The sequence below is a fragment of the Solea senegalensis genome, linkage group LG20 (genome assembly GCF_019176455.1).
Source record: "Solea senegalensis isolate Sse05_10M linkage group LG20, IFAPA_SoseM_1, whole genome shotgun sequence".
NCBI lineage: Eukaryota > Metazoa > Chordata > Actinopteri > Pleuronectiformes > Soleidae > Solea > Solea senegalensis.
This window is the reverse complement of record NC_058039.1, coordinates 14,292,057-14,308,125: the sequence shown is the minus strand read 5'-3', so window position 1 is coordinate 14,308,125 and position 16,069 is coordinate 14,292,057. Positions and strand designations below refer to the sequence as shown.

The following is a 16,069-nucleotide window of genomic DNA, read 5'->3' as shown; positions in this document are numbered from 1 at the left end:
CTTAAGTTTAATTTCATTCATTATATAAGATAAATATTCAGCAGAGTAGCTAGATAAAGAAGAGTCAGTTGCTTGGTTCAGAAAAGTGCGGGGACGTTGAGTAATCGGTAAGTTGACTTGTGTCTGAGCAGCAGTGGGAGCGGTGAAAGGAAGGCAGAGCGGTGGTGAAGTGTCATGTCACGTAAAAACTCCACACGGATAATGCTGCTTTTGTCACGATGACTCACTGCATGAGTAAGCCACTAATTTTATTATGGTCAATTTGAGGAATGAGGGAGAAAATATGACTTTCTTTGCTGCGCCGTCGAAAACGCCAAGCTTTTGTGTCGCGGTACTTTGAGCAGTTTAGACTGATTATGTAAGACACACACACACACACACACACAGACAGGCGCGCACACAGAATCTGGTTTCCATGACTTCAGAGGGCATCACATTGACTTTTATTTCCTGGAGACTTACTCCAACCTTAACTATAACTACTGCTGGCCTAACCCTAAGCCTGACCCCTGACCCTAACCCTGACCTTAACCTAAAATCATACTAACCATACAACGTGTTTTTACTGACTTTAAACAGTAATAATTTGTGTTATGGGGAGTCCCAATAATGTGAAAGCAGATTTAGATCCCCACAACATGAGTAATATCTGGAACACACACGCACGCACATAATGCCTAACCCTAACCTTAACCTAAACCACAATTCAAATTTTAAATTTAAACTCAACCAGTTCCTCAGAAATGAGGTTCTGTCTCATTAGGACCAGGTCTCCATGACGACTACTGCTCCCGACAAGGTCAGTGTTTATGACTAAAAGAGGTCTTATAGAGGTAACAAATACTAGTAAACACACACATATTCTTGTACAGCAGTCTTAGTGAAGACACTCAAACACACAATGCATTACCTGGGTCCTTATTCTAACCTTAACCATCACAAAAACGCCCTTAACCTGCCCCTAAAACTAAGTCTTGACCCATGAAGGGCCCTGTTATTGTGGGACAGAACGTGAGGACCAGCCAAATTGTCCTCACTTGGGACAGTCTTCTCAGGACACTGCATTGACTTCCACTCATTTGGACAGACTAACCCTAACCAGTTCATTTCTAAACCTAACTTTACCTTACCACAGCTCAACACATGAAGGTCAGAGTTTATGCCAGAAAAGCTCCCAGAGAGGTAACACACACACACACACACACACACGCACACACGCGCACACACACACACGCACACACGCACACACGTACACACGTACACACACACACGCACACACCCCATGCCCTCCCCGCTTTCTCTTACAGTCAGACTTCCTGTCTCTCATCAATGTTCTCCTTTTTTCTCTGCCGCTCTGACGGAATCCCCTGCTCTGTTTCCTGTTGTGAAGGCCCGTCGCTTGGTTACAGCAGTGGGCGGAGTCCAGCGAGCGTTTTTACAGAAGGCCAGGAGGTTCATTTTTTTCTCTCTCTCCCTCTCTCTCTCTCTAACGGTCCCAGGGTTGGAGTGAGACTGAGACTGAGACTGACTGAGGCTGAGACTGAGACTGAGGCTGAGACTGAGACTGAGGCTGAGACTAAATGAGACTGAGACTGAGACTGAGACTGAGACTGAGACTGAGACTGAGGCTGAGACTGAGGCTGAGGCTGAGACTAAGGCTGAGACTAGCTGAGACTGAGACTACATGAGACTGAGACTAAATGAGACTGAGGCTGAGACTGAGGCTGAGACTAAATGAGACTGAGACTGACTGAGACTGAGACTGAGGCTGAGACTGAGACTAAGGCTGAGACTAAGGCTGAGACTGAGACTACATGAGAATGAGACTGAGGCTGAGACTGAGACTAAATGAGACTGAGGCCTGAGGCTGAGACTGAGGCTGAGACTGAGACTGAGACTGAGGCTGAGACTGAGACTGAGACTGAGACTAAATGAGACTGAGGCTGAGACTGAGGCTGAGGCTGAGGCTGAGGCTGAGGCTGAGACTGAGACTAAATGAGACTGAGGCTGAGCCTGAGACTAAATGAGACTGAGGCCTGAGGCTGAGACTAAGACTGAGACTAAGGCTGAGACTAAGGCTGAGACTGAGACTAAATGAGACTGAGGCCTGAGACTGAGACTACATGAGACACTGAGCAAAATCTCCCTGAACACACACAGCAAGTTTAGTGTCTCTGAGCTGCTGCTCACGCTCCACGTGCACACACTCGTTTATATAAACTAAGAATGGAGTGAGTGTAACTGCAGGGAAGTGTGTTTAACCGTAGTGCAGTCTGCTGCTGTCTAATGTATTCCCTGGTCCAGGGGTCTGCAACCTGTGGCTTTTCAGGCCTTCTGCAGTGGCTCACTGTAGCTTTGAATAAAAAGAAGTTCTTATCTTATTTAGAGATCAAGGTGATTATATAGCACATCTGTATAAATGTGATATTAGCTTAAGTTAATGGATTTTGGGGCTCCGGATTAGTTTTATTTGGGTGGAGAGGGGACATAAGTGGCTCTTTTCATAGTAAAGGTTGCAGAGCCCTGGTCTAGACCCTGACCCTAACCTTAACCTTTAACCTTTAACCTTAACTAAAGCTAATTCTAACCCTGACCCTAAAACCAGGTCTTAAGCCCCCAAAAGCCCTTCAAAGATTTACACAATGTTTGGTCCTCATAAAGCCACAAATACAAGAACACACACACACGTTTCACATGTCACACGCACCATATTAAAGCTGAAATGAGAAAACACAGTGAAAACATGACTTCATGTTGTCATTTGCATTCTCTTCCATTAAAATTCATGTAAACGTCAGCTCGGTGTCACAGTGAAAGCAGGTGAAATAATAACTTTAAATGACGCGTGCTTCACATAGAGAGTTTGAGTAAATAGTGAAATGTTGGAATAATCGTGGAGAGCAGAACTCCTCTGCCTCACTGAGTCACTGCTGGATCATTATTATTATTATTATTATTATTATGATTACTGGTAACTTCATCTCTCGGCTGCTGCTGCTGCTGCTGCTGCGTGTTTCTTAATTCAAACAGCGTGCTGTGGAGTTTTAGAACAAGCCCAGTCCGATGGAACACGGCTGCAGAAGCCACTTAGACGCTTAGTAACAAGATAGCATAATGGCATAATGGTAGGTCTCCCTGCAACGTATAGAAAAAAAGAGAAAAGTATAATAATTTGACAAATGTGAAGTTTCTGCTGTGTCAGTGTTTTACAGCCACTTATGGCCTGGATCACATCGTTTATTATGGGGTTTCTGCACTTACTGCACGACGCTCGGGCTAAAGCTGCTCATGATCGAATACATGTCAATAAATAAACAATAAACAAACTGAAATGTCTTTTGTTTATTTAACAAATGAAGTGTCCAATTTTCCATGTATTCTATTTGTTCCTGGCACTTAATGAGACAATGCATAAAGAAGAATTGAACAAATGTAATGTATCATTGTGCAGTTCTCTATGTTTTATGTGTTATTTTTGTGTTTCTATCTATACATTTTTATTAAACACAAACATTGGCACCAGCAGAGACAAAGTATGACGGACAATTCAACAAATCGAACGTATCATTGTGCAATTGTCAGATAAATGAAAATAAATCAAAAATGGCACTAAATTAGATGAAACTTGACAGATTTAACCTTTTATTATCCAATTCTCTGTTTTCTATTATTTTTTTTTTTTACCAAATAGAACCTGTTATTGTGCCGTTCTTCTGCGTTATTATGATGAAACCTGGTCATTATTATGAACGAATTATTTATAAACGTCAAATTTGTTGTTTTCAGGTTTATGGACAAACTATAGAATCACAGAAAAGTGACAGTTTTTACTACATTCTTCAGTGTATATGTGTTTTCACTGTATATATATATATATATAAAATGTATATGTACTAATTTATACGTATATACATAAGTACATACGTGTATATATGTATGTATAGGTTTGATAAAGTTTTAGTTTTAAATAGTTTTAAATAGTTATTATAGTTATATATAAATACACATATATACATACATGCATGTATATATATATATATATATATAGGTTTAATAAAGTTTTATCAATGAGAATCTACATAAAAGGGTGGATTAATGGATTCTTCTCAACATTAAATAGCTTTATATGTATATATATATATACACATACACATACGTATATACACATTATATACATACATATACAGTATGTGTGTGAATGTATACATATACAAACACACACATACTGTATATACATACATATATAGATTAGTCAAACAAATACACTGTATATGAGTTAAACGTATGCATCTATGTATAGGAAACGGTTAAATAGCGACGCATAGCTTCTTCTTTTCCTCTGTACAGTATAGAGAGAATGTACATATGTTATACATGTTAAATCCAGCGGACCATCACATTCATCAGTGCCGCCTCCTCCTCATCCTCCGTGGTGAAGAAGAGATTGATAACACATTGTGTCTGCGCTCAACGCAGGCTTGAAATTACACAATCAAACTTATTGTTTTCTTCTTTTTCTTTACAATGAAGTGTAAATCTTTAAACTGCACTGCAGTTAAAGGCACACACTATTACCATTTGCAAGTTATTATCATCGACATTTTTTTTTATTTACAATTTTTCAAAAACTAGTTTGAAACTAAATGTTTTATTGCTATTTATTTGGAAAATAAAGAACTGAACTCCCCTTTTATACCCAAATAACTATTTCACGTCTTAATCCAGAAATGTTTGACTATTCTTACAGTATTTCTTTTTGTACAAGAGTACATTTTAAAATGCATGGACAACAATAATAATTATATTTAAGCATTTAAAAATATCATTTTTGTTAAAGAGCTTCTACACACTGGTGTATTAACTGTTACAGAAACACAAAAACATGATTTTGATAAATAGCAATGCTGTTAATTTAGGGTCTAATACATTTGTTAAGCACTGTAACCGTTTGTTTATAATCCAAGGATTCAAATTTGTTCAAATGAAAACGCGAGTGAGTTTAAGCGTCCACTGGTTGTAAAAATGTCTATTTTAAGACTTTTTTGTTTGTGAGTCATTATCACGTGTGTGTCGTCAGTGACTCAGTGTTGACGTGGCGTAAACTGAGCGCAGAGAAGATTTCCTGCTGGAACCAAAGTCAACACAGACAAAGATAAAAATAATATCCAGGCTTAAATGAAGACGATGATTAGGATTCCTGAGTGGGATGTTTGTAAAGATACATTTATGTCAAAACTATGACGACTTCATTGTTTATTGGGTTTTGTTTCAAAAATGTGTTTTTTATTGAATTTAGTGATTAATATGATGTCATTTCCTGTGTATCCTGTTTGCACCACACATCTCTCACTGCACTAGAGTGTAGTTTTTAAATTTTTCCCCTGCGTTAACACATTTTTCGAACTTTTCCACAATAATTGTGTCTTCCTTGGTTTTCAGGTCTTCTGCTGAAAAGGTAAAAATAAAGTTTGTACCAAAAATACAAAACCACAACATAAAACCTTTGGACATGTTTTTAAAACAGCAACAAGACATTTTTGGCTGCAGCCAGAGGAGAAAATTATGCAAAAAGTCAGACCTGAAATTTACTTTCCCATATTTTTAGCCTCAATGTTTCAGTTTACAGCAGCGACAACTGAACAAGTTGACTCAAGCGCATAAGACAATACAGCTATAAAGAGTATTTTATATACAAATGAGATAATGAGAAACTCATGACGTCTGAGTCCTGAAGCTGAATGATTATTTTACATCATGAATTCATCTGTAAATTATTCTTTGGTCCATAAAATGTCAAAGATTTTCATCCGTGTTTCCCAAACCTCAAAAACTGTGATGACCTTACACGTTTCCTTTTGTCCACAAACTAAAATTATTCACTTTTAATGATTTATTTGTGATATAAAACAAAGAAAAAGTAGAAAATATTCACATGGAAAATTAGAAAATGTGTTTTAACTATTAAAAAAACACGCAGTGGTTAACTTAGTAATCTATTAATAATGGATTCATTGTTGTACATGCTTCATATTATGAGGTCAACATTGACTGAAATGCTCCTTTAAAACACACTCGTTCGTTATTATCTGGTCACTCCCGCCATCTAGTGGCCACATGTTGAAGTTCAACTTTAGAAAAACCTCAGTGTCAGGAAACACATGAAAAGACATCGGATGTGCAGTTTTTATTAGTTTTTAAAGAATAAGAATAATAAAAATAACAGACACTGATTGAAAGTGCAGTGTAAGACGTGGAGAGCACGAAGTTTTACACATTTAACATTTAAACACCGCGTAAAACAAAGACACAGGAATAAAAGAACCAACATCGTTATGTGACAATGGGAACTCACTCCCATCATCAACACCATAGTGACGCAGTCTTTCTCTTACAGTGTAGCTACGTTTACAGTCGGGCCGCCACGATTAATACTAATTATTTACGGAATGATTTAACCTGAGTTCAACTCAATTAGGATTCGGAGATAAATGATAGCCGGACTAATAAAAATAGCTAAACGCCACACACACACACACACACACTGTCTCTCCTCTGTGCTTTAACACTTACACACATCCTGTGGAGTGAATGATAAAACTCATCCTCTCCTGAATGTCAACGTCTACCATGGGCTAAAGTCACGGCGGCGCCCAGTGGGAGGGTCATACTGTCGATAAAGGTCTAAAAATATTCAGCCGTCACTGATTCAGGGTCGTTTTTGTGACTTTTTTTTTTTTTAACGATCAAAGAAAAACAGCAGCAGGACAAACCAAAGTGCTTTTCCATAACAGTTCCAGCTCGACTCAACACAATTTGGTATTAATATATAGTACATCCTCAACGTGAGCGGAGTCATCATAACGCAGCCGAGACATGGTTTTATACACGACGCAAACACACAAACTAGTGACTTGTAAAGCGGTTTTCGGTGTAAATGAATCATTAGAATCAGCTCATTAAAAAGATTTGTTCACGGAATCGTTCAGTACTTCCTGCATGACCGGAGCACAGACTCCGCCTGACACAGTCACTGAACTGAAATACATTCGAGATATGTTGGAGATTAACGCACGTCTTCAGGATTTTTAAGTCTTTTTTAACCGATTCACAGTTCGGCATTGTTCGCTTTAATTCTTCTTGCTCGTGACTCTTCCAGTCTTCCAGTGACAACACTCTCTGACCAATCAGTGGCCGGCAGACTGTCGACGTCACATTCTAGTATCGGCTCAGCTCACTGGGAACCTTGCCAGAGTAGTCGGAAAAGCAAGGTCAAGCCGTGCCGAGTTGTGCTGGAACAGTGTCATGGAAAAACGCCACAAAAACCTTGGAGTGATTGATTAACACCGGACGCGTCGGAATCTCAGAATGTCAGACAAACACTAATATGCAGACGATACATTTAATGCTGCTTTTATTCACGTATGAGTCGATCCGACACGTAGCTTCAGTCCTAGTATAAAATAGAGTCGTCCAGTCACAAAACAAATTTCCCATTTCCCATTTGTTTCGTAACGTAGCAGAGTTTCGCCCCCTGCTGGCGGATAACTGCTACTTCCAATCAACTTCCGAAGCTTCACATTTTAAACCATCAGACGACGCGGCAGTAAAAACTGAGTGGAATTAGTTTAAGCTAAAATGAAAAAAAATGCAGTATTTTAAAAGGTCCAGTCCGTAAAAATGTAGGTGAAATTCTTTTTAATTTAGCAGAAGTTGAAAATAAAGATGATTATACTTATACTTGAGCCTTTAAACAGTATATTTATAACAAAGTGTAAGTGGAGTTTGTTTAAAAGGCGTAAATAAAATGTCAGTTATCGGAGTGATGTTAGTTATCGACAGATGCTCAAATCTGAGATATTTGAAGTTGTATTCTGCGGACACGACAAAAACACACAAAAAGACACGTAGAGGTTTGTATCGGAACAAGTGCTCAGCATTTGTGTATAAATGACCTTGTTTTTTGGTAAATGATTTAAACGTGAGTGAGCTTTGTTGTTGTCAGCATGTAAACGCCAATTTACAGAGAAAAAAAGATTCTTTTTTTTATCCTTTACAGCAACTCAAGTGTTGAAAGACGCAGCAGTTAATACCTACGATAAAAAAAATCAGAGCTGCACATATAAAAATCTAAACGTTGAAGAAGTGACTGTATAAAATGACGCTGAATTGTCTGAAAACAAAAGAAAGGCAGATCGACCCAAGGTTCACAGGTCACACGTGTCAGGCCCGTGGCAAACTTTACGTTTTTGTCGTCTGTCACTATGTGCTCCGACTTTTCAAGTAATCCCAAGACTCAGTGAGGAGAAATGAAAAAGAAGATCCAAAGAGCGAGTGTTTGCTTTCTCTCCGTGCTCCGTTGATTCAGTGTTTCTTACTTTCACCTCCACGGGTCACGTGTCCGTCACCGAGGACAGGTGTGGAGAAAAAAAAGTGCAGAGAAGAGCAAAGAAGAATAAATACATCCATTGTTTTTGCTCACGACGAGAGCTTGGAGTAGCTTGGCGGCGAAAACTTGCGCTTCAGGTACTTGATGATGTAGAGAGGAAGACAGCTGACCAGCGTGATGGCCGACACCTTCCACAGGAAAGGCCACGTCGTGATGAACGACAGGTCTGACAGGAGGAAAAAGAAAGAGGGACAAAACGCTGAGTCACACGTGTCAGCATGACTTCATTAAAAGATGTAAAAATAAAAAATGAAATGAAGAGTCACGATGTACCGAGTTCAGACCTGGTATTAAAGCTGCAGTACAGGTTTGTTCTTCATGATGTGAAACATCGTCACATTATTTGTTTGCATTCTGAAAACAGGCTCTGTCAAGCAAAACTATCAGACCTGACAGAGGGAGCGTTTGTGTATATACAGCAGCAGAGCAGCGGCGGGCAGAGACTAGACATGTTTTGTTTTTTATTTTCCATGGCATTTTGGTTTATTTCTAGGGAAATTTCAAATGGAATTTTGCCCTGAGCCTTTCCTAATTTCTGTTCCTGGATGCAGGAAGTAGTAAAAACTGCTGTCTTTCCTCCACGCTGAGGACAAATACATGCAAAAGATCAGGCTTTATCCATACGGAAACTTTCCCAATACGATCTTTTTCTATTTTGTTCTTAAAAAGTCTCTCAAATGATGTCTTCATCCATGCAAAATGACTCTGAAAGACCATCATGATCACTATCATGACACAAAGAGAAGAGGTGGTGCTGCTAAGATATTTTTTTTTTCCAAATGAGCATATTGGTTGCACATTTCAAAAACAGCATTTCAGCTGTTCTGTGTGGATAAAAAGCCAAAACGACAAACTTAAGCAGAATCTCTCGGTTAGAGCGACCCCTGGAGCTAAAGACGTTAACACCAAGCCTGATTTGGATCAATGCGTTTGTCACAAAATGAAAATTCACAAAACAGTGGAATAAATGTTCCAAACAACTTAAAAAAGTTCAAAATAAAATTCAAGATAAAGTAACGACCCATCAAACATCACTGGAACAAACAGACAAAACAGACACATGGATTTAAATGTTCAGGCTGCACACCTACCAAGAAAAGCTCCGAACGAGACCCTGCCTATGCCTGGTGTCAACATACAGAAGCAAAACGAGCGCAGCAGAGACACAGTGAGTGGAAACATAATGTTAGTCGTGAGGAGAGACACATGGAAGAACGGAGGAGGAGAAGAAGAAGAAGAGGAAGGAGGAGCAGAAGAAGAGGAAGGAGAAGCAGAAGAAGAAGAGGAAGGAGGAGCAGAAGAAGAAAACACAAATGTGCCAGAAAAACATTCACAAAATGGCTGCAGTGACTACGTTCTTCCACTGTCCTCAGGACAAGTATGATAACACGTTGCAATTATAGTACTACCGACTTTCATAATTAATTTAACTTAACAGACACTGAAAACCACATTTCTTTGGATTCTTTTGCTCGTCAAGTCTTAAAAAAGAAGCAAAAGTTTCTAAGAGAGTTCTCTCTGTTCTAGAAAACCTGCAATCAATAAAGGAAATGGTCACTAGAGTAACTCATGTTAACCACTCCAGACTATTAGAACTGGGATGAACCATGTTGGGTTTTTTTGGGGGAAACACAAAACACACAATATAAATATAAATATCAATGAAATATACAACAAAATACGCAACACATCCACCCAGACATGATGATAAGTCACAGAGAAACATTGCAAATTAAAGGGTCAAGACGTTGTAAAAGGTAATTCTATTCATGTTATTTAAAACATATAACATATAAAACCAAAACGTGGGGACCTAAAAACACTCTCCTGCGACCCGTATGTGGGTCCCGCACATTCTTATTTATGACTCAGCTTTTGTTTTCCCTTTAAAAAAAAACCAAATACCTACAACTACTTCAAACCCAGTGAGGAGGGTTAAAAAGGCGGTACTTACCAAAGTACTCGTTGAGGAAGGCGAGAGAAGCGAGGTAAAAGCCGAGGCTGAGGAACTCCGCCACCACCATCAGCCAGTGCCAGGTGCGGATGGTGAGCGCCACCATCAGGAGCTCCGTCAGGACGAGCGCGGTGAAGGAGATGGCGACCACATGTACGAACTCTGACTCAAAGAGCAGCAGCGCGCCGTACATGAGGATGCCACCTGGTGGCGCCAAAGGACACAGTAAAGATGAATCGGCACTTTTTTTTAAACCAACAATAACATGTTAGAGTGTTGTAAGTTTGTCAGCAGAATCACTCTGCAGAAGAAATAGATTCATTTGTTCCAAAAGTTATATAACTAAATAACTGAGGTGTTAAAGGATTAATGCAGAATTTTTTTAAAGGATATTTTAAGGTATTTTCAACTGTATTTGTCAGGAGAGAGAGATTTAAATCAGCAGGGAGCTTTCAACTCTCTTTAAAATGCAAACATTCCTCAGGCAATATATGCATACCCCCTTTTTTTGAAATGAACTCTTAATAAATATAATAAAATTACACAAGCAAAAAAATAAACAGAAACACAAATCCCCTCTATAACCGTCTGTAAATCCAGCTCTGATTCAGTTTAAAACAGGGCAAACAATATTCAAAGCAAGAAATAACTTCGTCCCAAATAAAACAAAGACATTGTTTTCAGAAAGACAAGGGGGATATAATTAAAGAGAAAATACAAAATACAAATTTTAAATAAACATAAGGATGTAGAACAGCAGTTTAATCCATGACGGTGATGGAAATGGTTGTGTATAAAGCCAGAAATACTCTTGCGTTGTACATTTTAAACAATGTTGTGCAAATATTTGATGAGAAGATAAAGCAGTTAATAAATTAAAGTTGTGTGTAATAGGAACATACAAGTTTATACTTCTGTCCACTCCTTTTCAAACATGTGACGAGAAGGAAAGATAAATGTGTTGTCATTGTAAATGTTAAACATGTTTTAAATAAACTATAAATAAGTGGCTTCGGGTGACGTTTTATATATACTTATAAAGGAACTATAGCTTCATGCATTTGTGAAAATTGTTGAGGTTTCATTGCTGATTTTGCTTGTTAGAAAAATGGAAAAACAGCAACGTCTCAGGAAGCGGAGGCTTTGATATAAAACACAGAACTATGTCGACGTATTTGAATCCAACCAATTTTTTGTGGAAAATAATTCAAATAAAAAAGTGACACATTTTGAGATAAATAAAACAATATTTGCATTTTTATAGAGCTCAACATGTGTGCTGAAGAACCACCAAGAGGGAACTACGGATTAGAATCCAGAGGGATTAAGGAGCAGAAGTGAAACAAGGTGAATATGAACTATAAGAAGAATCTTCACCTGATATCAATCTTTGAAAATGTGATTAGGAACTTTGAACTGTAGAGGGCAGCATTGCACCTCTTACTGTACAGCGTGCGTGAAGTTAGAAGAAGAAGAAGGTTTATTTTGTCTTTTTCTACAGCTATTTAGTATTTGTTACTTGACTTGCTGCTGACATGTGATTTCTCCCTGGTGTTGGATCATTCAACTTCATTTTCTATTTTTATTTTGACACAGAGGACTGTTTGCTCTTCACTTTAAGTAGTGTTTGTTCTTTTTAAGGTGTGTTTTACCTCAACAACTGATTCAAAATGTATTCTTTAATCCTACGTTGGACTCGTCCCCGTACTAAAGTATCTAATGAGAAACCTGAGGTGGATTCTACCTGAGAACATTTGAGTGGAACAGTTTGACTGAGACACTGAGGTCAGGATTTGTGCGTCTGCAGATTAAGATGCACAATGCGCTCCAGTGTGTCTCAGTCTGTTAAACCTCTTTTCACTCACTCATCTCTCGGTGCCAACTGTATGATTTTATCATAATGCTACACTAATTGGGCTTAATAGCCTAGAAGTGATCGCATAATTGCTTTTTTCATAGCGCTCGCTGCCGTATTGTGCATTCCTGCGAGTCAAACTCTGTAATAAATGAAGTCAAATTGGTGCCTGGTATATTTTCCATATCCATATCGTCTTCATGTTTCTATCTCTCTTTTCTCTTTTTTTTTCTCCCCTCTTTCTCCACAGACGTGGTATTGGCTTTAATTAAAAACCTGGAGCTGTCAGGAAGTCACGCTCCAGCTGGAACATAGATCTTTCTCACACTCTTGCATGGCTTAGCGATTACAGAAATATCGATTTACTGGACGGACAAAAGCCCACATGTGGAAGTGGATGGTGGTTGGAAACCTAAGATACTGAGAAAGTGAGTATCAGGGAGTTCAGATGGGGCCCAGGGACGGCGGTGGAATACGCGGCAGAAATGATGAAGCGACGGCTGAGGAGCGGCCCTGACAGCTGTCAGTATAACGGCGGGTCGCTATTTTAAAGATAACATTACATATTTTAAATAGCTTCAGTCTGTGTCGCTTACCTTGATAGACGCTGATTAAAACCCAGATGAGGAAAGTCTTGAAAGACAGCGAACGTCCCTGGAAGAAAGCATGAAGAAAAAACAGTGTTTTTAAACAAATTCTGGGATTTTTTTCAAATTAGAAACTTAAATTTAAAAAAAATTGGGTAAATTGGGAATTTTCAAAATTGAAGGAAGTGTAAGTTAGCAGGCACCATTGGCCCATGACCTCCTATATGTGTCGCTAGATTAGAGACAGAATATAATATTAAATATGATTGTTAGCTGTTAATATTTGAATATATTTTATCAAAAATAATAACTATATTATATTAGATTATATATGTCAGACATTAAAAAGTAATACATTCAATGTAAAATGATGGATATATTATTGCGTTCCGTGTTTTTAGTACATGTTAGTTAGCTAGTTATATTACATCATAAATGTTTTCTTAATTGTCAACTGTATCTTTCCATATCATAACAAGCACTTTTACTTTGAAATTCTGTAAAATATCATTATGATTTAAAGCATGTTCCACACTGGATGCTCATTGGCCCCCAGGTCATTTTGTCGCCTAATTTGAAACACAATTTTTAAACACGTATTGACCTTTTTTTAATCATTCAAATGTGGTATTTACCTGTGGGAAAAATAAGGATTAAAAAGAAAAAACATCTGTCCCATGCACATCTGATAAAAACTGTACCTTGGTGAGGTCTTTGTAAAGCTCTGGGTAAAGCAGAGCCATGTCTGGCTTCACATCTTGGTCCAGCACCAGGGAGAACACAGGAAACATGGTGTAGATTGTGGCATATCTGCACAGAACAAACATTTTTATTGTAAAAAATATATAAACACACTGCTGCTGTGAGGACGACACTAGCAAATATGAAGTAAAAACTAGAAACGTTTGAGGCAAGAAATTAGTCATTAAGAATTTAAAAATTTGGTTTATGTACCAAGACGTGAATTTATGACATTTGTTTGTGCATGGAATGCCCAACACATACCCGACCATGAGGAATCCCTGGTACAAGGGCACGGAGGCGAAGAAGAATACAGAGGAGAAGACGGCCTGAGGGGAGGAAGTGAGATCTATGAACATTACTGTGAAGAATGTGCCTTGTCGCTGGTGTTTTAATGGTGACCTGGTGTACCTGCATGGCGGAGATGATCATGCCTCGGTGCATGACAAACTGACCCAGCGCCGCTGAGCGTTTGTAGCTGTTCCTGCCGTGAACCACGAGCAGACGGCCGATGTGTTTGAACTGTGTGATGGAGAAATCCGCGGCCAGAGAGGCCTGCTTTCCCTCCTGTTTACACACAAATAAACGATAAACAAATAAAGTGCTGTTTAAAAGCACAACTACTTAGTAGTGTAGTGTCTACTATTTATTTTCCTAGATTTACTTTTATTGTCTTTTTACCGTTTATGTATAGTAATAGTTGTTTTTTACTAAGACGTGAAAATATGATGTTGTTGTCATATGTTGTATTTGCAGTTCTTTTTGAGAAATGTGTACAACAAAATATATGGATAAATAGTATTTTTTATTCATGTATAAAATTTTATATACATGATTGACTTTTCTGTGATTGTTTTGACAACGCGTTTATCTCTAAATATGAATGTTTCCTTGAAAATGTAACATTCTAGGACTTTGAATTGTTTTTGTTTTGTTAAAATATTGTAAATGTGTCCATGTCGTTATTAAATACTGTTCAGGAACTCTAACCTGTTTTATTGTTTGTACCCAAATGTTGAAATGCACTTATTGTAAGTCGCTTTGGATAAAAGCGCCTGCTAAATGACATGTAATGTAATTATGAATACATTTTGCCTTTAACTGAATCAGTTAATAGTACAAGAAAAAATGTCTTGAATGTTGAAAATAAAGGTAATAATTTACCTTTCCTTCAATTCCGATACCGCAGTGTGCAGCCTGGATCATGCTTACGTCATTTCCTCCATCACCTGCACAGAAGAAACAAAACAAGTGTGTAAAATTAACTCACAGTGATAATAATGTAGGTGTTTATCTAGGAGGGCATCGGTGCCACCTTGTGGATTAAATGAGTAGTACAAGTGTAATATTATGCTTCTACATCTGTGTGTTGCAGTTATAACAGACACGTGTTTGAGTTAAAATAAGTAAAATAGGGTGAATTTAAATGCTTTATTTAAAATGGCGTGTAAATATTAATAAGCAGACCTCCATTGGAATTCAGAGTCATTATAAATTAGTTCAAACTCAATTTTTGGAAACACTGAGTAAATATAGAGTAAAATAGTAATGGTATAATTTCTATTTGACTGAAAATTGGGGATTTTATTGATATGAATGACATTTGTTTAAAACTCTTTCTATAGTTTTTACAGTTTAAAATTAAATACAATAAATAAGCAGTTATACAATAATATTGTGTCCATTGCTATATTATATGTCAGGAACAATCGATTCATCATAATTTAAATAACATTTTTAAAGGATATCATTTGACGTAACTATAAATTAAGGCTAACTATGATTACACGTCATCTTACTGTAACTGTGACGGGTTCGTGGTCAGTTTTGGTCAACATTCCAGTGCTCTAATCCACAGAGATGTTTTTTTTTTGTTGTTTTTTCCTGGCCGACCCTAAGAGTCTTTCTTCAGTGCTCACCTATGGCACAGGTTCTGTTGTCCGTGTGCTGCTGCAGGAGACAGACAATCTGGGCCTTCTGAGTCGGGGAGCAGCGGCAGCAGACGACTGCCGGACACTGACACGCCAACTCCACAAACTCATGCTCGTAATACCTCAAACACACCTGCGACACCACAAAGAAAACGTATGTAAAAACACAGGTTTAGTTGCTCTTTTAATTCATATCAATTTGTTTGCCAAATATTGTAGACAAATTTATGAAAAGACTGATTAGTTTCCATTTAACGTTCTTATAAGAGTAATAAATCCAAATTATGCTATCAATGCTCTTTTTCCCCTTCTCCTTGTCTGTTTGGCTGCATCCTCAGCATCATCTGTTGTACAGGGAAAAGTCACTGTGTGCGATGTTGTGTTGTAGCACCTCTAAGGAGTCTCCAGAGATGACCAGAGCACAGTCGTGCTTCCTTCTGAAGGCGTTCAGCTCCAGATGGGCCTCTCCTCTGTTCGAGACCTGCTCGAGGGCCACACAATACAATTATCCACATGGAAACAGAGGTACGAGGAAAACAGACGAGAGGGAGAGAA

General features: G+C 38.2%; 1 protein-coding gene across 2 annotated transcripts in view; it reads right to left on the bottom strand.

The window, feature by feature from the left end:
• Window positions 1–7,394: 7,394 nt before the first annotated feature.
• Window positions 7,395–16,069, bottom strand: part of atp9b (ATPase phospholipid transporting 9B) — a 49,191-nt gene continuing 40,516 nt past the window's right edge. The window contains exons 21-30 of one of the 2 annotated variants that reach the window (XM_044052324.1): window positions 15,906–15,995; window positions 15,503–15,647; window positions 14,748–14,812; window positions 13,995–14,150; window positions 13,848–13,912; window positions 13,544–13,652; window positions 12,852–12,909; window positions 10,401–10,604; window positions 9,538–9,570; window positions 7,395–8,612 (exon numbers count right to left, since the gene is read on the bottom strand). In XM_044052324.1, coding sequence (XP_043908259.1) covers window positions 8,476–8,612; window positions 9,538–9,570; window positions 10,401–10,604; window positions 12,852–12,909; window positions 13,544–13,652; window positions 13,848–13,912; window positions 13,995–14,150; window positions 14,748–14,812; window positions 15,503–15,647; window positions 15,906–15,995 — 1,062 coding nt within the window. In that variant the 3' untranslated portion in view covers window positions 7,395–8,475. The remainder of the gene's footprint in view (window positions 8,613–9,537; window positions 9,571–10,400; window positions 10,605–12,851; window positions 12,910–13,543; window positions 13,653–13,847; window positions 13,913–13,994; window positions 14,151–14,747; window positions 14,813–15,502; window positions 15,648–15,905; window positions 15,996–16,069) is intronic. The other variant, XM_044052326.1, reaches the window with a different exon arrangement.